The 17,859-nt window shown below is 38.4% G+C and overlaps 7 protein-coding genes across 7 annotated transcripts; 4 read left to right on the top strand and 3 right to left on the bottom strand.

The window, feature by feature from the left end:
• Positions 1-45: 45 nt before the first annotated feature.
• KQ657_003692 (uncharacterized protein) lies at positions 46-315 on the top strand (the record flags this gene model as incomplete). Its single annotated transcript, XM_043194391.1, has 1 exon — positions 46-315. One exon carries the CDS (start codon positions 46-48, stop codon positions 313-315), a length of 270 nt encoding a protein of 89 aa, XP_043050715.1.
• Positions 316-467: 152 nt separating this feature from the next.
• Positions 468-1,667, bottom strand: KQ657_003691 (origin recognition complex subunit 6; the record flags this gene model as incomplete). Its single annotated transcript, XM_043194390.1, has 1 exon — positions 468-1,667. One exon carries the CDS (start codon positions 1,665-1,667, stop codon positions 468-470), a length of 1,200 nt encoding a protein of 399 aa, XP_043050714.1.
• Positions 1,668-1,939: 272 nt separating this feature from the next.
• KQ657_003690 (uncharacterized protein) lies at positions 1,940-2,416 on the top strand (the record flags this gene model as incomplete). Its single annotated transcript, XM_043194389.1, has 1 exon — positions 1,940-2,416. One exon carries the CDS (start codon positions 1,940-1,942, stop codon positions 2,414-2,416), a length of 477 nt encoding a protein of 158 aa, XP_043050713.1.
• A 554-nt stretch (positions 2,417-2,970) lies between these two features.
• On the top strand, positions 2,971-6,609 carry SET1 (histone methyltransferase; the record flags this gene model as incomplete). The annotated part of the gene is made up of 1 exon (XM_043194388.1): positions 2,971-6,609. One exon carries the CDS (start codon positions 2,971-2,973, stop codon positions 6,607-6,609), a length of 3,639 nt encoding a protein of 1,212 aa, XP_043050712.1.
• A 1,832-nt stretch (positions 6,610-8,441) lies between these two features.
• On the top strand, positions 8,442-10,118 carry CAN2 (arginine permease; the record flags this gene model as incomplete). Its single annotated transcript, XM_043194387.1, has 1 exon — positions 8,442-10,118. The coding sequence occupies one exon, from the start codon at positions 8,442-8,444 to the stop codon at positions 10,116-10,118; it is 1,677 nt and encodes a 558-aa protein (XP_043050711.1).
• Positions 10,119-10,493: 375 nt separating this feature from the next.
• On the bottom strand, positions 10,494-11,774 carry SUN41 (putative glucosidase; the record flags this gene model as incomplete). The annotated part of the gene is made up of 1 exon (XM_043194386.1): positions 10,494-11,774. The coding sequence occupies one exon, from the start codon at positions 11,772-11,774 to the stop codon at positions 10,494-10,496; it is 1,281 nt and encodes a 426-aa protein (XP_043050710.1).
• A 2,626-nt stretch (positions 11,775-14,400) lies between these two features.
• Positions 14,401-17,694, bottom strand: KQ657_003686 (uncharacterized protein; the record flags this gene model as incomplete). Its single annotated transcript, XM_043194385.1, has 1 exon — positions 14,401-17,694. The coding sequence occupies one exon, from the start codon at positions 17,692-17,694 to the stop codon at positions 14,401-14,403; it is 3,294 nt and encodes a 1,097-aa protein (XP_043050709.1).
• Between the last annotated feature and the right edge of the window lie 165 nt (positions 17,695-17,859).

The raw sequence follows: 17,859 nt of genomic DNA, 5'->3' as shown, positions 1-17,859 counted from the left end.
CAGATACAGACAAAATTCAGCATCATATCAACAGAAGGAGGGGAAATGTTGGGCAATATTTTTGAATCTAATTTGAGAGCGGCATTCAGACGGCCTGCGGTCCAGATGCTTATGCAATTGAGAAGCAAGTCTAGAATTCACAAGGCAGCAGCAAAGAGATTTGTTAAAGCTGGAGAAGGGTTCAAAAGAAGACAAGCAGGTAGAAATCATGGTAATGGTGGTTTTAGTGCCAGCAGTATGAGTCATTTAAATGGTTATGTTCGTGTTGATAACAAAGGAGGCCATGTTAGCAAGTTGAAGAAGATGTTGGGTTAGAGAGAGTATGATATAATTCTCACGTTCATGTACATAGTCAGTCCATTCACTTTAATATTAAAAATTCGTACCATAGGAATACTGATAAGGCCTCTTATTTGTAGATGTATTACATTGAGTGATAATATTGTCATTATATTTCGTTAATTAATTTAGGTTGAATGTAACTGTGCTTTGGCCAGTTGAGTCCAGATCTTATAGTATTCTGATTGAGAATCAGAGTCTAAAACTGTTGTTGAATTTATCATACTACCCATGAGCTCAAATAAATCCCAACCTTTACCTAGTTTTGCTTCCACTTCACGGGACTCGTTGGCTTCCACTATGGACTTGTTTTTGTAGACATACTCCAACTCTATATCCATGATCCAGCTCTCAGCCTTAAATGCATCTTCTATAATGTTACACCATGAAAGCATGGTCTTTTTCATAAGGCCACCCTTTTGGTAGGTAAAGAGTTGATCTTGAAATGTGGTTTTAGCTCCCATTTTCCCCTGCAAAAGCCCGTTATTAATACGCACATATGCTGCATGTACAAGTCCACATGCTAATAGCCATTCTGTCTTCTTATGAAACTTATGCTTGTGTTCTAAGAATGCTTGGATGATCAGTGGAGTGAATTTTGCTGGAATATGGAAATTGTTGCAGAAGGTAATGAGATCTGTAACCTTGACATGCTTTTTATCGTACACATATATTTTTGACGGAGATGAAGTAGGAGATGATGCAGTCATGGATTTGGTAGGCAGCAGTAATTTTGTTTGTTTCAGTAACTTCAATGGACTTGATTTGGGGTTGAAAGGGGATTCGTTTTCAAAGTCATCAAGTAAAGTAGCACTTCGTTTGGGAGTCTTTGTTGGGGTTGAAGGGAACTCATCATCATCCTTTTCATTTTGTAGATCTTGAAGTTTCCTCTTCAACGGTGAACTGGTTTTGGGAGCATTATTGTTTAAATTTTGAAGCTTGCGTGGCGATGGAGTCAGAGACTTGATGGGAGAATCCAGCAGCCCTGTTATTCGACGCTTTCTGGGAGTAGTCACGGGTGTGGATGCTGCGGAAACGATTTGGTTAAGCAAATTATCGGTGAAATCAGTAACCAATTTTGTAGCAACTCTTGGGGGAGCAGGAATCTTATTAGCCAGAGGAGACGGTATATTTAATTGTTCATGATATTTTGTAGCTGCTACAAACACACAGATATGAGATCTTGCTATTTCACTATTATTAGGAAGGACTGGTCTATCTCTTAGACTCAATCGGTATAAAGTTTCAGCACATGTAATCACTTTAGATGGGAACTCGTTGTTATACCCTGGAATCAATTCCTCTAGAATTCCTTTGATATTATTCATGATGATTCTCAGATATGTATATATGAGTCTGAATAAACTCCAAACAGGTAATGATCGTGAAGATTCATCAATTGCATCACACATAATACGTTAGTCTTGTTACCTTTAATGATTATGTTATCCGGGTAACACCACCAGTTGCTTCTTTCGGTGAGAATTTTCGTCAGCCAATAACGAGCAATGGAAAATAATTAGATGTGAACTCTTGAAAGACATACTGTACAATCACCCTTGGTGTTATACATATATACATATATATATATTGGTTTATCATGTTGTCAAGAACCATATTGAGATACAGTGGAGTGCGTGCTTTTTCATGCACAACTGCTGTCAGACAATCCTTACCAACCAACGTTAATGTTGTTGATGAGAAAACCGTTGCTAATGAACTTACATCTGGTGCTCACAATGGTTTAAGTACCACCAGAACATGTCGTATTTTCCAAGAAGCCAAGCCAGCTACTCAAAGTGGTCAACATAATGGAAGTGTGTGGAAAATAGATTGGGATGTGTTGGGTAGTGGTAACAGATGGGAGAACGATTTGATGGGGTACCAAAGTACTTCAGATTACATGCAAGCCACACAGATCAAGTTTGATACTAAAGAAGCAGCTATTAGATTTGCTGAAGGCCAAGGTTATGGCTACTATGTACAAGAACCCAAGAAGAGACATTTCAGACAAAAGGACTATTCCATTAACTTCCTTCACTCCAAGGGACCATTGAAGCATATCAGAACCAAGTAGATGCAATAAACGCGGCATTGCTAGATTGTACATTTATTTATTTCATAGCTCACATATCAATTATACTACGTTAAAACAGGAAAAATGTCAGCAACAACAAATGGAGTAATTTTATGTTTGAATCAAAGGCAGCAGACAACCCCAATTCCGTTCTTGTATCAGCCTATGATTTTTACCATGTTAGTCAAATTGTATTAAGACGGGGATTGTCGTTGTAATTGTTGTAATTGTACTCCATCTCTGATTCTCTCTCAACTCAACGATCACTTATCACACACAAAAGGTCTTGCAGAAAACCGCGCTTCAACACGGAGAGAAAATTCCATCAAGTCTTGCACCTCAAAAGTATCGCTTCCATAGTAATACCTTATTTATTTACCGTTAGTGGATACTTTAGGTGGATTGGAGTACCTAACGCTGTATCAACTTCTTTTTGGGCAAAAGGAGTAGCCTAGTATATGATTACGTATTCATCATTTTTAGTCCCACCACTTAATGTCATTATCAATATAGAAATCAAACCTCACTGATAATCACAATCCATAGTACAAATAATGCCCTACAACAACAACCACTACAACCACCATCTGTACTATAAGTCTCGTGGATACCACGACCGATATAGACAAGGATCTGGCCTTCATAAACCCCATGGATTCAGAGATCAGCAGGATGCAATACCTCCAGCTACCCCCACCACTCCAACATCTGGTGCAAATGGTCCACATCCAGCTAATGGTCAAAGTTCCATACATCGAGAGCGTTACTTTAGCAATAAGGATGTTGGAATAGACCATAGAGTTTCACAAACAACCGCTGCACCTTTCAAAGGAGGAGGGCTCGTTGGTGCTCCATCTTCTACTACTACTACACATACTTCAGTTAATGGGGCGTCAATGCGACAGTCGAATCTGATCCCTCCAACTCGAACTGTTCCTGTGAACCGCAACTCAAAACCTTCAACGAGTGGCGTGACAAGATCAGTCAATGACAGAATGGGCCACATAGAATACCCTGCTTCAAACCCCCTCACTGGTATTAATCCGCTTGATGCCTCATTCCCCACATTGAAGTTGTACATGACCTATAAAGCATTTGATGATCATTCCTATGAATCAGGAGAACCTAGAGGTACATATAAAGTAATCTATGACCCGGATCAAGACAAGCTGTTGTCCAAAGAAGATAGAAAGAAAAGAGAGCGTAAGTATCGTGTGAGCACTCGATCATTCGATGATGTGGACTTTGTTCCAGAGTGTAAGGACCCTAGAAAGTCAATGCAGCATTATATGACAAAGCCAAATAAGAGGTCTAAGAAATTTCCCTTTAAGCAGTTACCACAACCACGTTTCACATTTGATAAAGACTCGCTTGGACCAGCCCCATTAACAGAGTTGGTGATATGGGATCTACCCTTCTCTGTCAACGAGAACTATTTGTCTAATTTCATACGGAGTTTTGACAGCACTTATCCTCCACTTCGTGACTTGAAATTGTATAATGATCCTGTTAATGCTGTGCCATTAGGAATTGCTACTTTCAAATTCCAAGGTGCACCTGATAAATCCCAACGATTTGCTCAAAAGTTTATTTCATTGGTGAAGCAAGAATTACCGAGAATTGATGGAGTCGAGTTCAAATTAATACTCAACGATAATGATAATCAATTGTTGGAAAAGAAAGTTGCCCAAGCACTGGATAAGTTACACAGATTAAGACAACAGGATGAAGATAGAAGAAAACGAGACTTACAAGAGAAGCAACGAAGAGAAGACGAAGAACGTAGAACGGCAGAGAAGAATAGGAAAAAGACCGAAGTTACCAGCAATACAAATGCTGAATCAATGCTGAGATCTACTAGCGTGAAGGATACGTTACCTTCTCCATCCGAAACTACATCTATTTCCAACCATGCGAATACTTTACAGTCCAATACCACTATTAAGTCTATTCGAAATAAGAACAAGGTTGTCTCGGGTGTATTTCTTCCCAAAGAATTAACCAGGTATGTTAAAGACAGGCCATTTTTGTTTATTGATGATGCATACGTACCCACTCGAAAAATCCCAACACAGGATATCAAACGTGCATTAGAAAGATATAGTTGGACTCGGGTTATAGGGGATAAGAATGGTTTTTTTGTTATATTTAATAGTCTTCGTGATTGTGAAAAGTGTTTTTATGATGAAGACGGGAAACGTTTTTATGCCTACAGAATGTATATGGATTTATGTGTTCCTGAAGGCTATACACTTAAAGCCTCTTTCTCTGAGAAGGAGGAAAAGATTGATGCGGTTGGAGAAGCTGCAAATATATTAATTAAAGACTTCCAGACATTTCTTGCTAAGGATATTCGAGAGCGGATTCTTGCGCCTGCAATTTTAAACCTATTAAGCCATGAAAATTATCCAGAGTTGGTTAGTGAGTTAAGAGCCAAAGAGCAAGAAAAGGCTGAAGAAACAAAAGAGCTTTTGTCTCAGTCTCAATTGAAACAAGACACATTATTATTTCTTAAATCCAATGATAAATCAAACGCAACTCTTCCAAAGAGAGAGACCAAGCAAGACAAGTTAATCAAATTGTTAATGAAAAATAATCGTCGCCGGCGTAACCTTATTCCTATGCAACATGCATTGAACTTAGATAATAATGATGAAAGCAGTGATTCAAGTGATGACGATAGTGGGACGAGTGGTTCAAACACTCCAGGTCCATGTCTGCTGACGGCTACCCCTAGTGCAACACTTGACATCACATCTGTCAATCTTAAGCATAGCCTAAGTGATGATGAGGACGAGGATCAACTAGAGGTGAAAAAACCTAAACGTCAAAGCATGTATGACGAGGTATCTATGAGCGAAGATGAAGATTCAGAATTTGTGGCTCTTGAGTCAAAAAATCCCGTGAAGGAAGTAGGTGTTGAAATTAAATTAGATAGTGAAGACGAAGAATCTGTTTCTGAATCACAGGATGATATTGCTAGCATTCAAGAAGATGGAAACTATGACTATTCGAATCTTGCACTTAAATATCGTCCTACTCCGAAGGTTTCACAACCTGTATATGAAGAATTATCATTTGAAAGGTATTCTGTTCGTCATTTGCGGAGGTTATTAAGAGATGATGAAGATTTGTCAATTGCACAAGAAATTTTAGCTGATCCTGAAGGTTTCTGGAATGAGCAGCCTTCAAGTAAAATTGAAGTGGACTATATGTGCTGGAAGGATCTCCACAATAAGTATGATGATGATGCAATTTCTGCTTCGGCATTGTATGGGGATGAAGACTTGGTTAATTTCACTGGTTCATTCAGAAGTGAAGGTTATAAGAAGATAAGCAAGACCAAGAAGGTTTACTTGCCACATATGAAACAAAAATCTAGAAAGCCATTGAAGACCGTTATGTATCATAACGATAATGGGGGCACTAGTGATGATGAAGATGGCCTTGATGATGAAAGCAAGTTGGAATTGAATGGGCTGGAAGATAGAAAGAGAAAACATGAAAACAATATAGATAGAGGTTTGGAAAATTCCAATGATCTTCCTGGAGGAGGTGGTGGTGGCAGTAGCATGAATATTTCCAACAGCACAGGTAATGGGAATGGTGACATAAATGGAGATGAAGATGACATAGGAAATGTGAATCAAAGTTCTCGTGTCAATAGAGCACTCAATAGACGGTTCGCAGCAGAAGTTAGTGCTCAATTGGGTGGAGCTGATCTGGAAATCTTATCACTTAATGCATTAACTAAACGGAAGAAGCCAGTTTCCTTTGCACGTTCACTGATTCATAATTGGGGTCTATATGCCAATGAACCGATTGCTGCCAAAGAAATGATTATTGAATATGTTGGAGAAATGATTAGACAACAAGTTGCAGAACATAGAGAAAAGTCATACTTGAAGCTGGGAATTGGATCATCATATTTATTCCGTATTGATGAGAATACTGTTATCGATGCCACCAAAAAGGGAGGCATAGCCAGGTTTATTAATCATTGTTGTGATCCAAGTTGTACTGCCAAAATCATTAAAGTTGAAGGAAAAAAGAGAATTGTCATTTACGCATTACGAGACATTGATGCCAATGAGGAATTGACCTATGATTACAAATTTGAACGTGAGTCCAATGATGTTGAACGTATTCCTTGTTTGTGTGGGGCATCAACCTGTAAAGGTTACTTGAATTAGAAACATTTCCGTCTTCGCTTTCGGTTATGGATGTTTGCTTTGTGCGTTTATGGCTTTTTCCTGAGGGCAGTTGAAAGCGATTTTCTCTAACGAGATACACAGATTAAACTACATTAGATAATATGATAAGGGTGCTGATTCTTTATGAATATTCTTATTTCTAGGGGAAACCTAAATAGCCATGATTAGAGCACTGCTTGTTTAATTTAAAGAGTCAATTGTAAAATAAAGTGTAGTACTGGAATTTAAGTCAATTGTAAACTTACCTGTAGTATCGGAGATTGTAGACAATAGTTGAAGTCGTATGGAGATTCAATGGGATATATACAAAAGTCGTGCACGGAGCCAAGAACATGCATTCAAAACGTGTATATAAACCGTCGGTGTCAGTTTCTGGTAATAGAGGAGATGCCGTATCTTGGTGGGGACTGGTACAATTTCCATGGCGATTTCCGTACACACAAACTCAATGCCGTGACTAAACAAGAAAATGGAAACGGTTAGTTTTTGTTTAGTATTTAGATCCGTATTCTATGATTCTTACACCTCTAAGCAACCCATACGTTTGTTGCTTTAGCAAATATTGTTAAGCCAGTTCTTCATTACATTATGCTTAGCTCCATCTTCAACCCCCAACAATAAATGGTAATCACTTCATAATCTTTCAAGTTTATTTTTTCGCTTCAACCTCTAACGGCATCTTCTGCTTGAAAGAACAATAGAAAAGGTCTCACTGTACAAAAGAAAAAATGCCTTAGAAAATAACCCATTACTCCAACCTGTCAAGAATTTTGCACAATCACACCCCTAACGGCAGGTGAGACCTGAATGTTGATACATACTCAATTTCATTTCTGGCAGGTCCTCGGTGCTAATGTACTTTAGAGGAAACATTGCAACTCGATCTCGCACTGACCTTCTTTGGGTCAGGATTAGCGGCACATCGACTTCCATTAATAGACACCTGTGTGATCTCGTAATTATAGATTGTGGGGTTGATATTTGACATCCCTCAACCGAATGTTGCTAAAGATGTTGCAAATCGGTGTGTCTTACGTTCTTACTTCTTGACTCCTTCCATAAGCTCGGTACCCTTGTTCCTGTTAAGACCAGCTTTATTTTTGGTTTCTTTTCTTTTTTCCCAGCATTAAGCCAAGCACTACCTCATCTCTCTCTACCGGAAAATACACTGACTCTATTGGATACTACACACCTTACGATAATAATACATGTTACATTGTAGCTCCAACATTATACTACACAGCATAGTAAGAACTTGTGCTGATAATGCCAACGAAATACCACCTGCAGCTGTTATCATTCACAAGTCGGGCAGGGATCGAGTCTCTCTTAAGTTGGAGTGCATGGACGAATGAGTATTGATTGAGCATCCAATGCTAATGCAAAGATACAGATGTAAAGCCTCACGCGAACTCCCCACCTGCAGTAGCCATGGCTTCCTAAAACAGCAACCACTACATCAGCCGCTATCAGGCGTCCCCTTATCAATCCAGGCACTCGCTCAATTGAATGACATGCACAAACAAGCAGAGAAGAGAAAAAAAAAAGCAATAAGCCCTTTGCATCACTTTGTTTTCTCATATCTCAATATCACAAAGTCTATAACTAAAAAGTCATCGTTGCCCTCTCCACCACATATATCGGTGAACAATTCATTCGTGCACACAGAAACAACTTCTAAAATAAATTATATATAAATAATAAGCAATCCTTCCATAAAGCTAAATTTTTTACACAGAGTGTTTGAATATTTTTTTTGTCCACTTTCAGTTCTAATCAACTTCTTGATATTTCATTAACGACGACTTAAAATGTCAGACTTTGAAAAATCCATTCCCGGAAGCTCGGTTACTCACCGTACCAATAACGAAAAGATCTCTGAAACGCATTATGTTTATCACGATGAAGAGTCTAACAAAGAGAAAAGTACTGAAGTGGAAAGAGCCTTGAAAGCAAGACATATTTCCATGTTGGCCATTGGTGGTACCATTGGTACTGGGTTGTTTATTTCTACCGGTAATACCATTGCCGTTGCCGGTCCAGCATCATCATTAATGTCCTACTTATTCTTTACAACAATTGCATATTTTGTCACTCAAGGTTTAGGTGAAATGGCTACGTTGATTCCAGTTTCTGGTTCCTTTACCCAGTTTGTAGCTCGTTGGTTATCGCCTGCTTTAGGTGCTGCCAACGGTTGGAATTATTGGTTCTCCTGGGGTATTACTTTTGCCTTGGAATTATCCGTTGTTGGTCAGGTTATTGAATACTGGACTTTTGCCGTACCTCTTGCCGCTTGGATTCTGATCTTTTTCGTTATCTTGACTGCTTTTAACTTCTTCCCTGTTAAGTACTATGGTGAAGTTGAATTCTGGATTGCATTCATGAAAGTTATTGCTGTTGCCGGTTGGATTATTTATGCCTTCATCATGGTTGTTGGTGGTGGTAAAGGTGGTCCAGTTGGTTTCAGATATTGGAGAAACCCAGGTGCTTTTGGTCCTGGTATTCATTCTAGTAATAAAACCACTGGTCAATTCTTAGGTTGGCTTAGTTCCTTGATTTCTGCTGCATTCACTTTCCAAGGTTGTGAATTGGTTGGTTTATCTTGTGGTGAAGCTAAGAACCCAAGAAAGACTGTTCCATCTGCCATTAGAAAAGTGTTGATCAGAATCTTATTATTTTATGTTTTGTCCATCTTCTTTATAGGTTTATTGGTCCCTTGGGATGATCCAAGGTTACCCTACAACGGTGAAGCTGATTCTACTCAAAATGCTGCTTCTTCTCCCTTTGTCATTGCCATGCTTAACTCAGGTACAAAAATTTTACCTGATATCTTTAATGCCGTCATTTTAATCACCATTATCTCCGCTGGTAATTCTAATATTTATTCCGGTTCCCGTATTCTTTATGGGTTAGCTCAAGCTGGTATTGCACCTAAATTCTTTATGATCACCAACAGATGGGGAGTTCCATACTATGCTGTGGTGTGTACTTCTATTTTGGGTTCCTTGGGTTACCTTGCTGTTTCCTCTAGTGGACTGAATGCTTTTAACTGGTTATTGAACATTACTGCTTTAGCCGGTTTGATTGCTTGGCTTTTCATCTCCTTGGCACACATAAGATTTATGAATATCTTGAAATCTAGAAACATCTCCAGAGACTCTTTACCCTTTAAGGCCAAATTTATGCCTTATGGATCTTATTACTGTGCTATTGTTGTTTTCGTTCTTATCTTTATTCAAGGGTATGAAGCCTTTTACAGTATTACGGCGACATCCTTTTTCACTTCTTATGTGTCATTGATCATTTTCGTTGTGTGTTGGTTGATTTTCCATATCATGTACAATGGATTAAACTTTTCTTGGGATAAGTTGATTGTTCCAATAGATCAATGTGATATTGATTCTGGTGTTAGAGAAGCTGATGATGAAGTTTGGGAAGAGTCTGTTCCTACTACTTTATGGGAGAAGTTCTGGGCTATCATCAACTAGGAGTGATAGGACAATAATAGTCATTTGTATAATAGAAAGTTTAATGCATAATAGTAATAATAATAATAGTAAAAAGAGTATTGACTTTAGTGCATGTATGATCTACAACTGATAGTAAGTGTTGATGTTAACAATTACAAACTATAACAATAAAAACAAACTGGCTAAACAGATATAACAAACGCCAAAATGAGACATAGTTTGCAGCCACTTGACAGAAATGAATGTTCGACTGAAACAAAGAGATACAAATAGTCATCATATTGGCAACAAATAAATCAAGAGTCCAAAATAAAATAAAACCAACGGGTTTTTAAATGACAATGAGCAACTCCTGATAAACAACGATAAAAAAACAGAAATAGGATGACACTTCTAATCGTAAAGAACAAACTTGGCTTTACCAGAAGTAACACCAACAGTACAACCATCAGCACCACCACCATTGTACTTACCATTAGAGTAAACACATGATCCACTGACAACTGCATCACCATCAGCAACAATCTTGACATTAAAGTTCAAAGAGTCATAGTTGTTAGGGTTAGGAATCAAAGATAAGTAAGCAATGTTACCAGCGTAACCAGCACCAAAGTTCAATGGGGACCAGTTACCCAAGCCAGAACCTGGAGTACCCCAAACACAACCTTGAGTCCAGTCCAAACCAGCATTGTTGACGTAGTATTGGGCAGAGGTACCCTTTCCTTGCCATTGATAGTAAGTGCTTTCATCAACAACAGTGATAGGTAAAGTGGAACCACCTTCAACATAAGTTGGAATAACCATGTTCTCGGTACCAGGGTAATCAGTACGACAGATAGCAACAGGTTGAGATAATTGGTTATCGACAACAGCCTTATCAACACCCCATTCACATAAATAGTTGGATCTGGAATTCGACTTGTACAACTTACCACCCTTACACAACAAACCACCAATGGAAACACCATTAGCTGGTTGAGAATTGGGCCATTGAGTTTTGGACATACCTGATTGACAGGCATAAGAACAGTAAGAACCCTCCTTACAGTGACCACCGGTAGAACCGTCAGAGTTTTCAATACCAGACCAACCACCAAAGCCCAAGTGGTTCAAGGCAATAACACCTTGACCGGATGGGAATTCAGAACAGTCCAAGACACCATCTTCGAATTCAACAGATGGGTTAGAGTAATAACCTAAATCACCATAGATACCATTGGAAGAACCACTAGATGAACCACTAGATGAACCACTAGATGCAGCAGCAGAAGAGGCAGCTGCTGCAGTGGATGAGGTGGAAGTTTGAGCAGCAGCGGAAGAGGAGGAAGTAGTTGCTTGTGCAGCTGATGTTTTAACTTCAGTTTCTTGAGCAGAAACAGAAGCCTGAGCAGCAGAAACAGCATTGGCCAAATCAGAAGTGGCAACAGATGAAGCACGTTGAACATTTAAAGTTGCAGTAGAACTGATAGGTTGACCATCGTTACCAACGGTAACAGTAACATAAGCGTAATCATAAACAACGTTTCTCTTGTGCTTATGGTGAGCCTGGTAAGAAGGCTTATCACAGTTGACATCTCTTTTGTTGGCAGGATCAACAACGTCCTTAGGAGCTGGAGCAGCATCCACCAAACAAGTCAAGGCGAAAGCAAGGATAGTAGCTTTAGTGAATCTCATTCTAATTATCAGAATGTTAGTATATCAATCAGAATCAATAAACGTATGAGCTTAGGAATAATAATGTGATTGCATCCACTAGTTATGATAGGAGAATATTAAAGGAATGAATGACCTAGCACTTTTGGTCCAGAGTACCGATGGAAAAGGAAAAGCCAGACTGTAATTCAAAAGTTATTATGAAAAAAAAAAAGATGGAAAGATAAACAAGAAAAACACGATCAAACCAGATACCAATTCTAAACCAAAACCAAAACTCAAATTCAAGCCAATACCATATGTCAAATAGTGCGGAAAACAAATATGACAAATACAATGGGCTTTATTACCTTGTACTTGGAATTAAAGGACAATGTGATCGGCAACCCTGCGGGAAAGGAGTAATGATGTTGTGTTGGTTGGTGCTCGCAAGCCTCTATATGGGGTTTGGAATGTTAACCATAGCCATTAATAGATTCTTAAGGCTGCAACCGCGTAAAGAATTCACCCCTTATTGAGTCGTGGTAGGAAACCCCTTCTGAAGGTGGGACTTAAAGTATGGTGTCACCATTGGGCAGGACCAAAACAAATTTCATACACGAATGAAAATTGTAAAAGCGTGTTTTGTGACGAATCGGCAAAAGGAGGTGAAATCGGAATGCGCAAACACCAACACCAACACCCGCGTGGTAGCGCGGAGTGGACGTTGACATTAGCCATATATAATGGCAAATGTCATCATTATCGTGATTGTACTTAACGTATAAATATGACAATAAAGTTCCCTTGATATATGTTGACGCCACATGGCATGGCGTTCATAGCCTGTTGGTCACTGTTACCAACAAGGCCTTAAGGTAAACATCACGAACTTTGTTCACGACGCAACTGTCACAAAAAAAAACGGATGTCCCAAACAGGAAGAAGTCGTGAAGGCTGGTTCGTGAAAAAAAATGAGCCAGCGGAAAAAGTGCGACATTTTGGGAGACATTTGGTGATAGCTTTGAAAATAGAGGTGGATGAAGTCGAAGATGGAGGTTGAGATTGAAATACAGTGGAAGGTTGGATGAATGGATGAATAGTATTCATGTAGCTCGGATAGATTGAATAAAAGTATACATACCTTAATTAAGGAAAGTGAGTTTGAGAATTTTAATAAGGGAAAGGAATGAATATAGTTGGAAGACTAAATAATAATAAAGGAATGTGAGTTAAAAGCTTGTAGCTGCTGTAAACGAAATATTAACTAGTAATAATCCACAACTGATATCAATGCAATTAACAAGGAGTTTGAAACTTAATAGGACGATAACAAAACCTAAAGGAAAGGGAAACCGATTATAATGGTATGTTTCTTCAATATTTAGTTGTAATGAAACCAACCATTTCTCAAATTAAATTTTTGGTACCACAATCCCAATATATATGTAAAATGCAAAAGTATAGGGAACTGAGATGGTAGTGTGTGATAGTTCCCCGTCTAAAGTCGTGGGAATGGCCAGGAATTCGTTTGTACACTCTCGATTGTTGAGTAATAGTTAACCGATTTGAGTCACCGGTACACGACCGGTTTAAGTTACAATGTTAAACCTTATACTCTTTAGCTCTTGGTCTCGGTCATTCTCTTGTCATGCATGCCATACTATTTCCTTTTCCTGTGAACTAATCAAGTCAAATCAAAGACCCTTTGGATTTCATTTGTTTCTTTTCGTCGCTACACCTTCCGAATGTGGTCGTCTATGGAAATAATGCAACTCCAACCCTACATCCGCGGTAGCAAGTTTACAGTGAACTAAGATATAAGAAAATTGTATATTCCCATGCCATAACATGCTGCTGTTTAAGCATATCAATGACTTTAAGCTCAATCTCTGTTTTAGAAGCACTTGTTAGTCTTCTTAGCGAAAATGCTAAATGCCGCACTTGGTGTATGTAGAAGGTGATCAAAGCCGAGTATGGTAATACAATTTGGGCTTGTTCGCAGTAAACATTAGTTGCTTGAAACTGAAGCCCATGGTAGTAATGGATACAAAACCTCTCAGAAATAACTTTGCAGCTCATGGTCAGTTTTATATTAAATAAAAGCTGCAAACAGCGACATTCTCCTGATCTTGTAGCCTTTTTGATGAAAACCATGTCTGAAACTAATAGTTCCGTTCCACCTAGAGATTTTCTATGTAGAATGGAATAGCCAGCTCCACCAGCGACACCGAGTACACCAATGCGGTTTTCATTTAAATGCTCCAATTACACTAAGTAATCACACACTAAACGGGAATCTTCAACACGTAGTGTAGGATCTTCGATAACGTTGCTCTCCACCACTTTCAGCTTAGAAACTGGCATCAAAAGTTGCGAAACTCACTCCCATAATTAAATAAGTGTTCGAGACATTTGTTCCATGTACTTTTGGTTGCAAGTTAGTCTATTCTGCTTACGCTAAACAAATAGACATTAATAAAATAAATAGTTGTCGACGTTTTGCTGTTTCGCTGATTCACTTTACGGGTCTGGATCATTCCACACTTACCTAATTGAAGAGCAAACTTGCTTGAAATCTTTACTATCATCTATTTGATAAATGTAAACTATACACTACAATACACAGTCACTAATAATATAAGCAATCTAACTCTTTTTATATTTTTTATGCAATAACCAGCTTCAACACTTGGTTGCCACTGACAACCCCTTGATACTCAGAGTCTAAAAACTTCAACAAGTTAATGACCTTTTCCTTCAATCCTTCCACAGGGAAGTGATTCAACCCTTCAAACTCCTCCTCTCTACCAATTGTGGAAGATCCTAACAACTTCAATCTTTCAGCTTCCTTGGTGAAAACCTTAGCAAACATATCAATCACTTGAGGTAATGCTTGAACGCCAATTTCACTCTTGGTTTCATATAATTTGATCAATAAATTGAAGATTGGTTGGTTCTCTTCTAATCCATTTTCCAATGGTAAATGATTCAATAAAATTGGTAACACAACAGGTAATGGGACCAGTTCAGGGTGTTTCAAAGCCATACGACCAACACATCCACAAGCATTGGCATATGCTCTGTTGATGACTTCCAACTTGGCTTCTAATTCTTCATCATCTTCACCGGCAGAACTGGTTAACTTACCAGCTCTACGGTCAGTCTTACTCAATAAATCATTCAACAAGCTTAATAATGTTGGGTAAATGGGGCTAGTATTGAATTCAGCATTCTCAATTATAATACCCACACCATAAACGGAATCACCACGAACATCCAAATTTTTATCATTGGTCAATCTGTCGATGAACAATTCTAATAATTCTTGGAACTTGGGGTTGTTTTGCTTTAATCCAGCAGAAATTTGAGCTAAGGCTCCAACAGATGCCAATCTAAACTCTTTGTCCTTAACAGTACTGTTAGCAACTAAAACAGGGTGGAATTTTGTGAAAATTGGTTCAAATCCTTCCTCTAAACATGAACTAAGGGAAACCAAAACTTCCAAACAGTCCTTATAAAGTTGAGCAGAATCTTCAATGAAATCAGCTTCAGATTCGTCTAAAATTCTTGCTAAAATGGCTTGAACCAATTCACAAAGTTTAAATAACGATTGATCTCCATCATGAGGATCCATGACAACAATGGCACCCATTAAATCGATTTCATTACTCAAGTTCTCTAAGATTGAACAGTTGGTGTAATCGTCATCATCTTCCAGTAAGTTTTCAAGACATAATGCTCTAACATGTTTGATTAACTCCAAGACAGTTGGTTCAACATACAGTTCTGTAAGAATTCCCTTAGGGTATTTGAAATCTTCACCTTTAGATGCAAAATACATTGATCTAGCAATTCTCCACATACAATTTAAAGAAACTTCACTTAAAGTGCCATTCTTGAATTCTTCTGTAAGGACTTCAAGAGTAGTGGTAACGAATGGTGCAAAGCTTTTACCCGTACCGGAAGCCAATTCACCCAATGCAACAATAGCAATTTCCTTTTCAAAAGTAATACCAGTGTAAACCTTAAGAAGTTCTTCGTATTCTTCTTCATTGACATCAGCCAAAATCAGAGGTTCTTCTTGTTCCAAAGACTTAAGAATTAATGGAACAATATTGTTCAAAGAAGAAGCAAATTGAGTACCGAAAACCTTTGCCATATCAGCAATAAATGCAAATCCAGCTTCACGAATTCTGTGACTTTCACTAGATAATGCACCATATGCTGCTTCAACCAATTGACTGGCATAATCTTGGAACCCTTCAGAACCTACAGCCTTGGCCATAACAGCAATAGTTTCTAATGTCAAGGCTCTCAATTCGATATCATCATTACTCATACCTTCAATATTACCGGCATTTTGAATGAAAGGTTCGAAAGTTTGAATGGCAGTAGGTAAATATGGAGTGAACATCTTACCAGAAGCAAATGCAGAAGATCCCATAGCAGAAACAATGACATTTTTCAAAGAAGAAGTATTGGCTTCTTGTAACATATGAGATAATTTGTTCATCAAAGGTTCCAAATACTTACCAATAGTGTCTTGGTCCATGTACTCAATAAGAGAGTCTAAAACACGACAACCATATTTGTAGACCATGACGGATTTGGTATTGTCAATGGTGTCAATAACCAAAGGTAACAATTGTTCATGATGAGAAGCAACCTCATCTTTTAATGTGAAGATAATGTTGTTTAAACACTTCAAGGTAGCCAACTTGACAAGAATTTCAGGGTCCTTTAAACCATTGATTAAAACTGGCATCAACTTTGGAAGATAGGAGGAAATGTGTTCTTCACAACCTTCAACACAATTAGCAATGATTAAGAAGCCAGCTCTTCTTTCAAATTGGTTTGGAGATGAGATCATTGAGTTGAAAGCATCAAAAAATGGTACGATGACTTGGGAAGCAGGTAATTCATTGGCCAAAGTTTGGATAAATCTTAAAGCCAAAGCATTAGAGGAACTTTCTTCGTTTTCGTGTTCTTCATCTTCAGTTTCCAATTCCTCTTCAGCGTCAACTTCTTCAGAAGCGATCTTGGCTGCTAATAAAGTAAGCTTAGGACCCAATTTGTTGGAAACTATTTTTTGCTTTTTGTAGTCAACACATTCAATCAAACAATTCAAAGCAAACATTCTAACGTCTTCGTCAACAGAAGCATTAGCAGCTACTTCAGTACAGAATTCAAGTAACAAAAGGAAAGCGTCACCTAAAACGGCCTCATCCAAAAGTAGCATACTGTTAAAAATTTGGAAAATTGTGGTAGCTTGATCAATGTCTGAAACAACGGTATCTTTACCAATAGCGATCATACCAGGGATGGAAGCTTGGAAAGCTTCAACATGTTGTCTTGGAAGCTTGTCCACTGATTGGTCGAGGAATTGACCCAAAATGTCCAAAGAACGAATAGAATCTATTCTAACTTGACTTGAAGAATCAGTTAAAAGTCTTGAAAATAAGGAAACAAAATCACCAGCATTTTCAACTAAAGTAGGCAGTTCGGTCTCCAAAATCAGATATAAAGTATACACAGCGGTTTCTCTAGTTTGTTGAACTGAATCTTGAATGGCATTATTTAAAGTAGGAATCAATTGGGTTAAGAATTCCGGTTCAGCGTCAGTAAGAACAATTGCAGCAATACATTCAGCACAAAGATGTCTTGATCTTTCATTGGTGTGTTCAAAAGTAACAGTCAACAATTGTTGCTTGATGAAATCACGGAGTTGAGGGTTCAAAGTTTCCCATTTGGCTTTAATCAACTTTCTGGCTTCAACCAAAGCCAACATTCCAATATCATTACGTCCAGTTTGGGCTATGCTGATAAAGGCAGGGATGGCTGATTCATTTGCAGTCAAACTTTTCAACTTTTCAGCTGCACTGCCGGCAGTGGTTGCGTCCACTGCCTCCAACAAGGTAGATTCTACTAAGGAAACGAACTGAGGATCCAAGTCAGCCATAGTTAATGATTCACAGGAGTAGAAGGGAGGGAAGTAGATTGTTATTAGAGACGGTTTGAAAAAATCTCATGAGATGAGTATTGGTTTTTTGTGCTGGAGACACTACTGTCCGATGAGATCACCGGTTGGGAATGGGTGCAAATACATGATTAGCATACACTTTTG

This window comes from Scheffersomyces spartinae, assembly GCF_019049425.1.
Source record: "Scheffersomyces spartinae strain ARV_011 chromosome Unknown scaffold_4, whole genome shotgun sequence".
Classification (NCBI taxonomy): domain Eukaryota; kingdom Fungi; phylum Ascomycota; class Pichiomycetes; order Serinales; family Debaryomycetaceae; genus Lizanozyma; species Lizanozyma spartinae.
The sequence above is the reverse complement of the archived record's forward strand: the minus strand, read 5'-3'. Positions and strand labels throughout refer to the sequence as shown.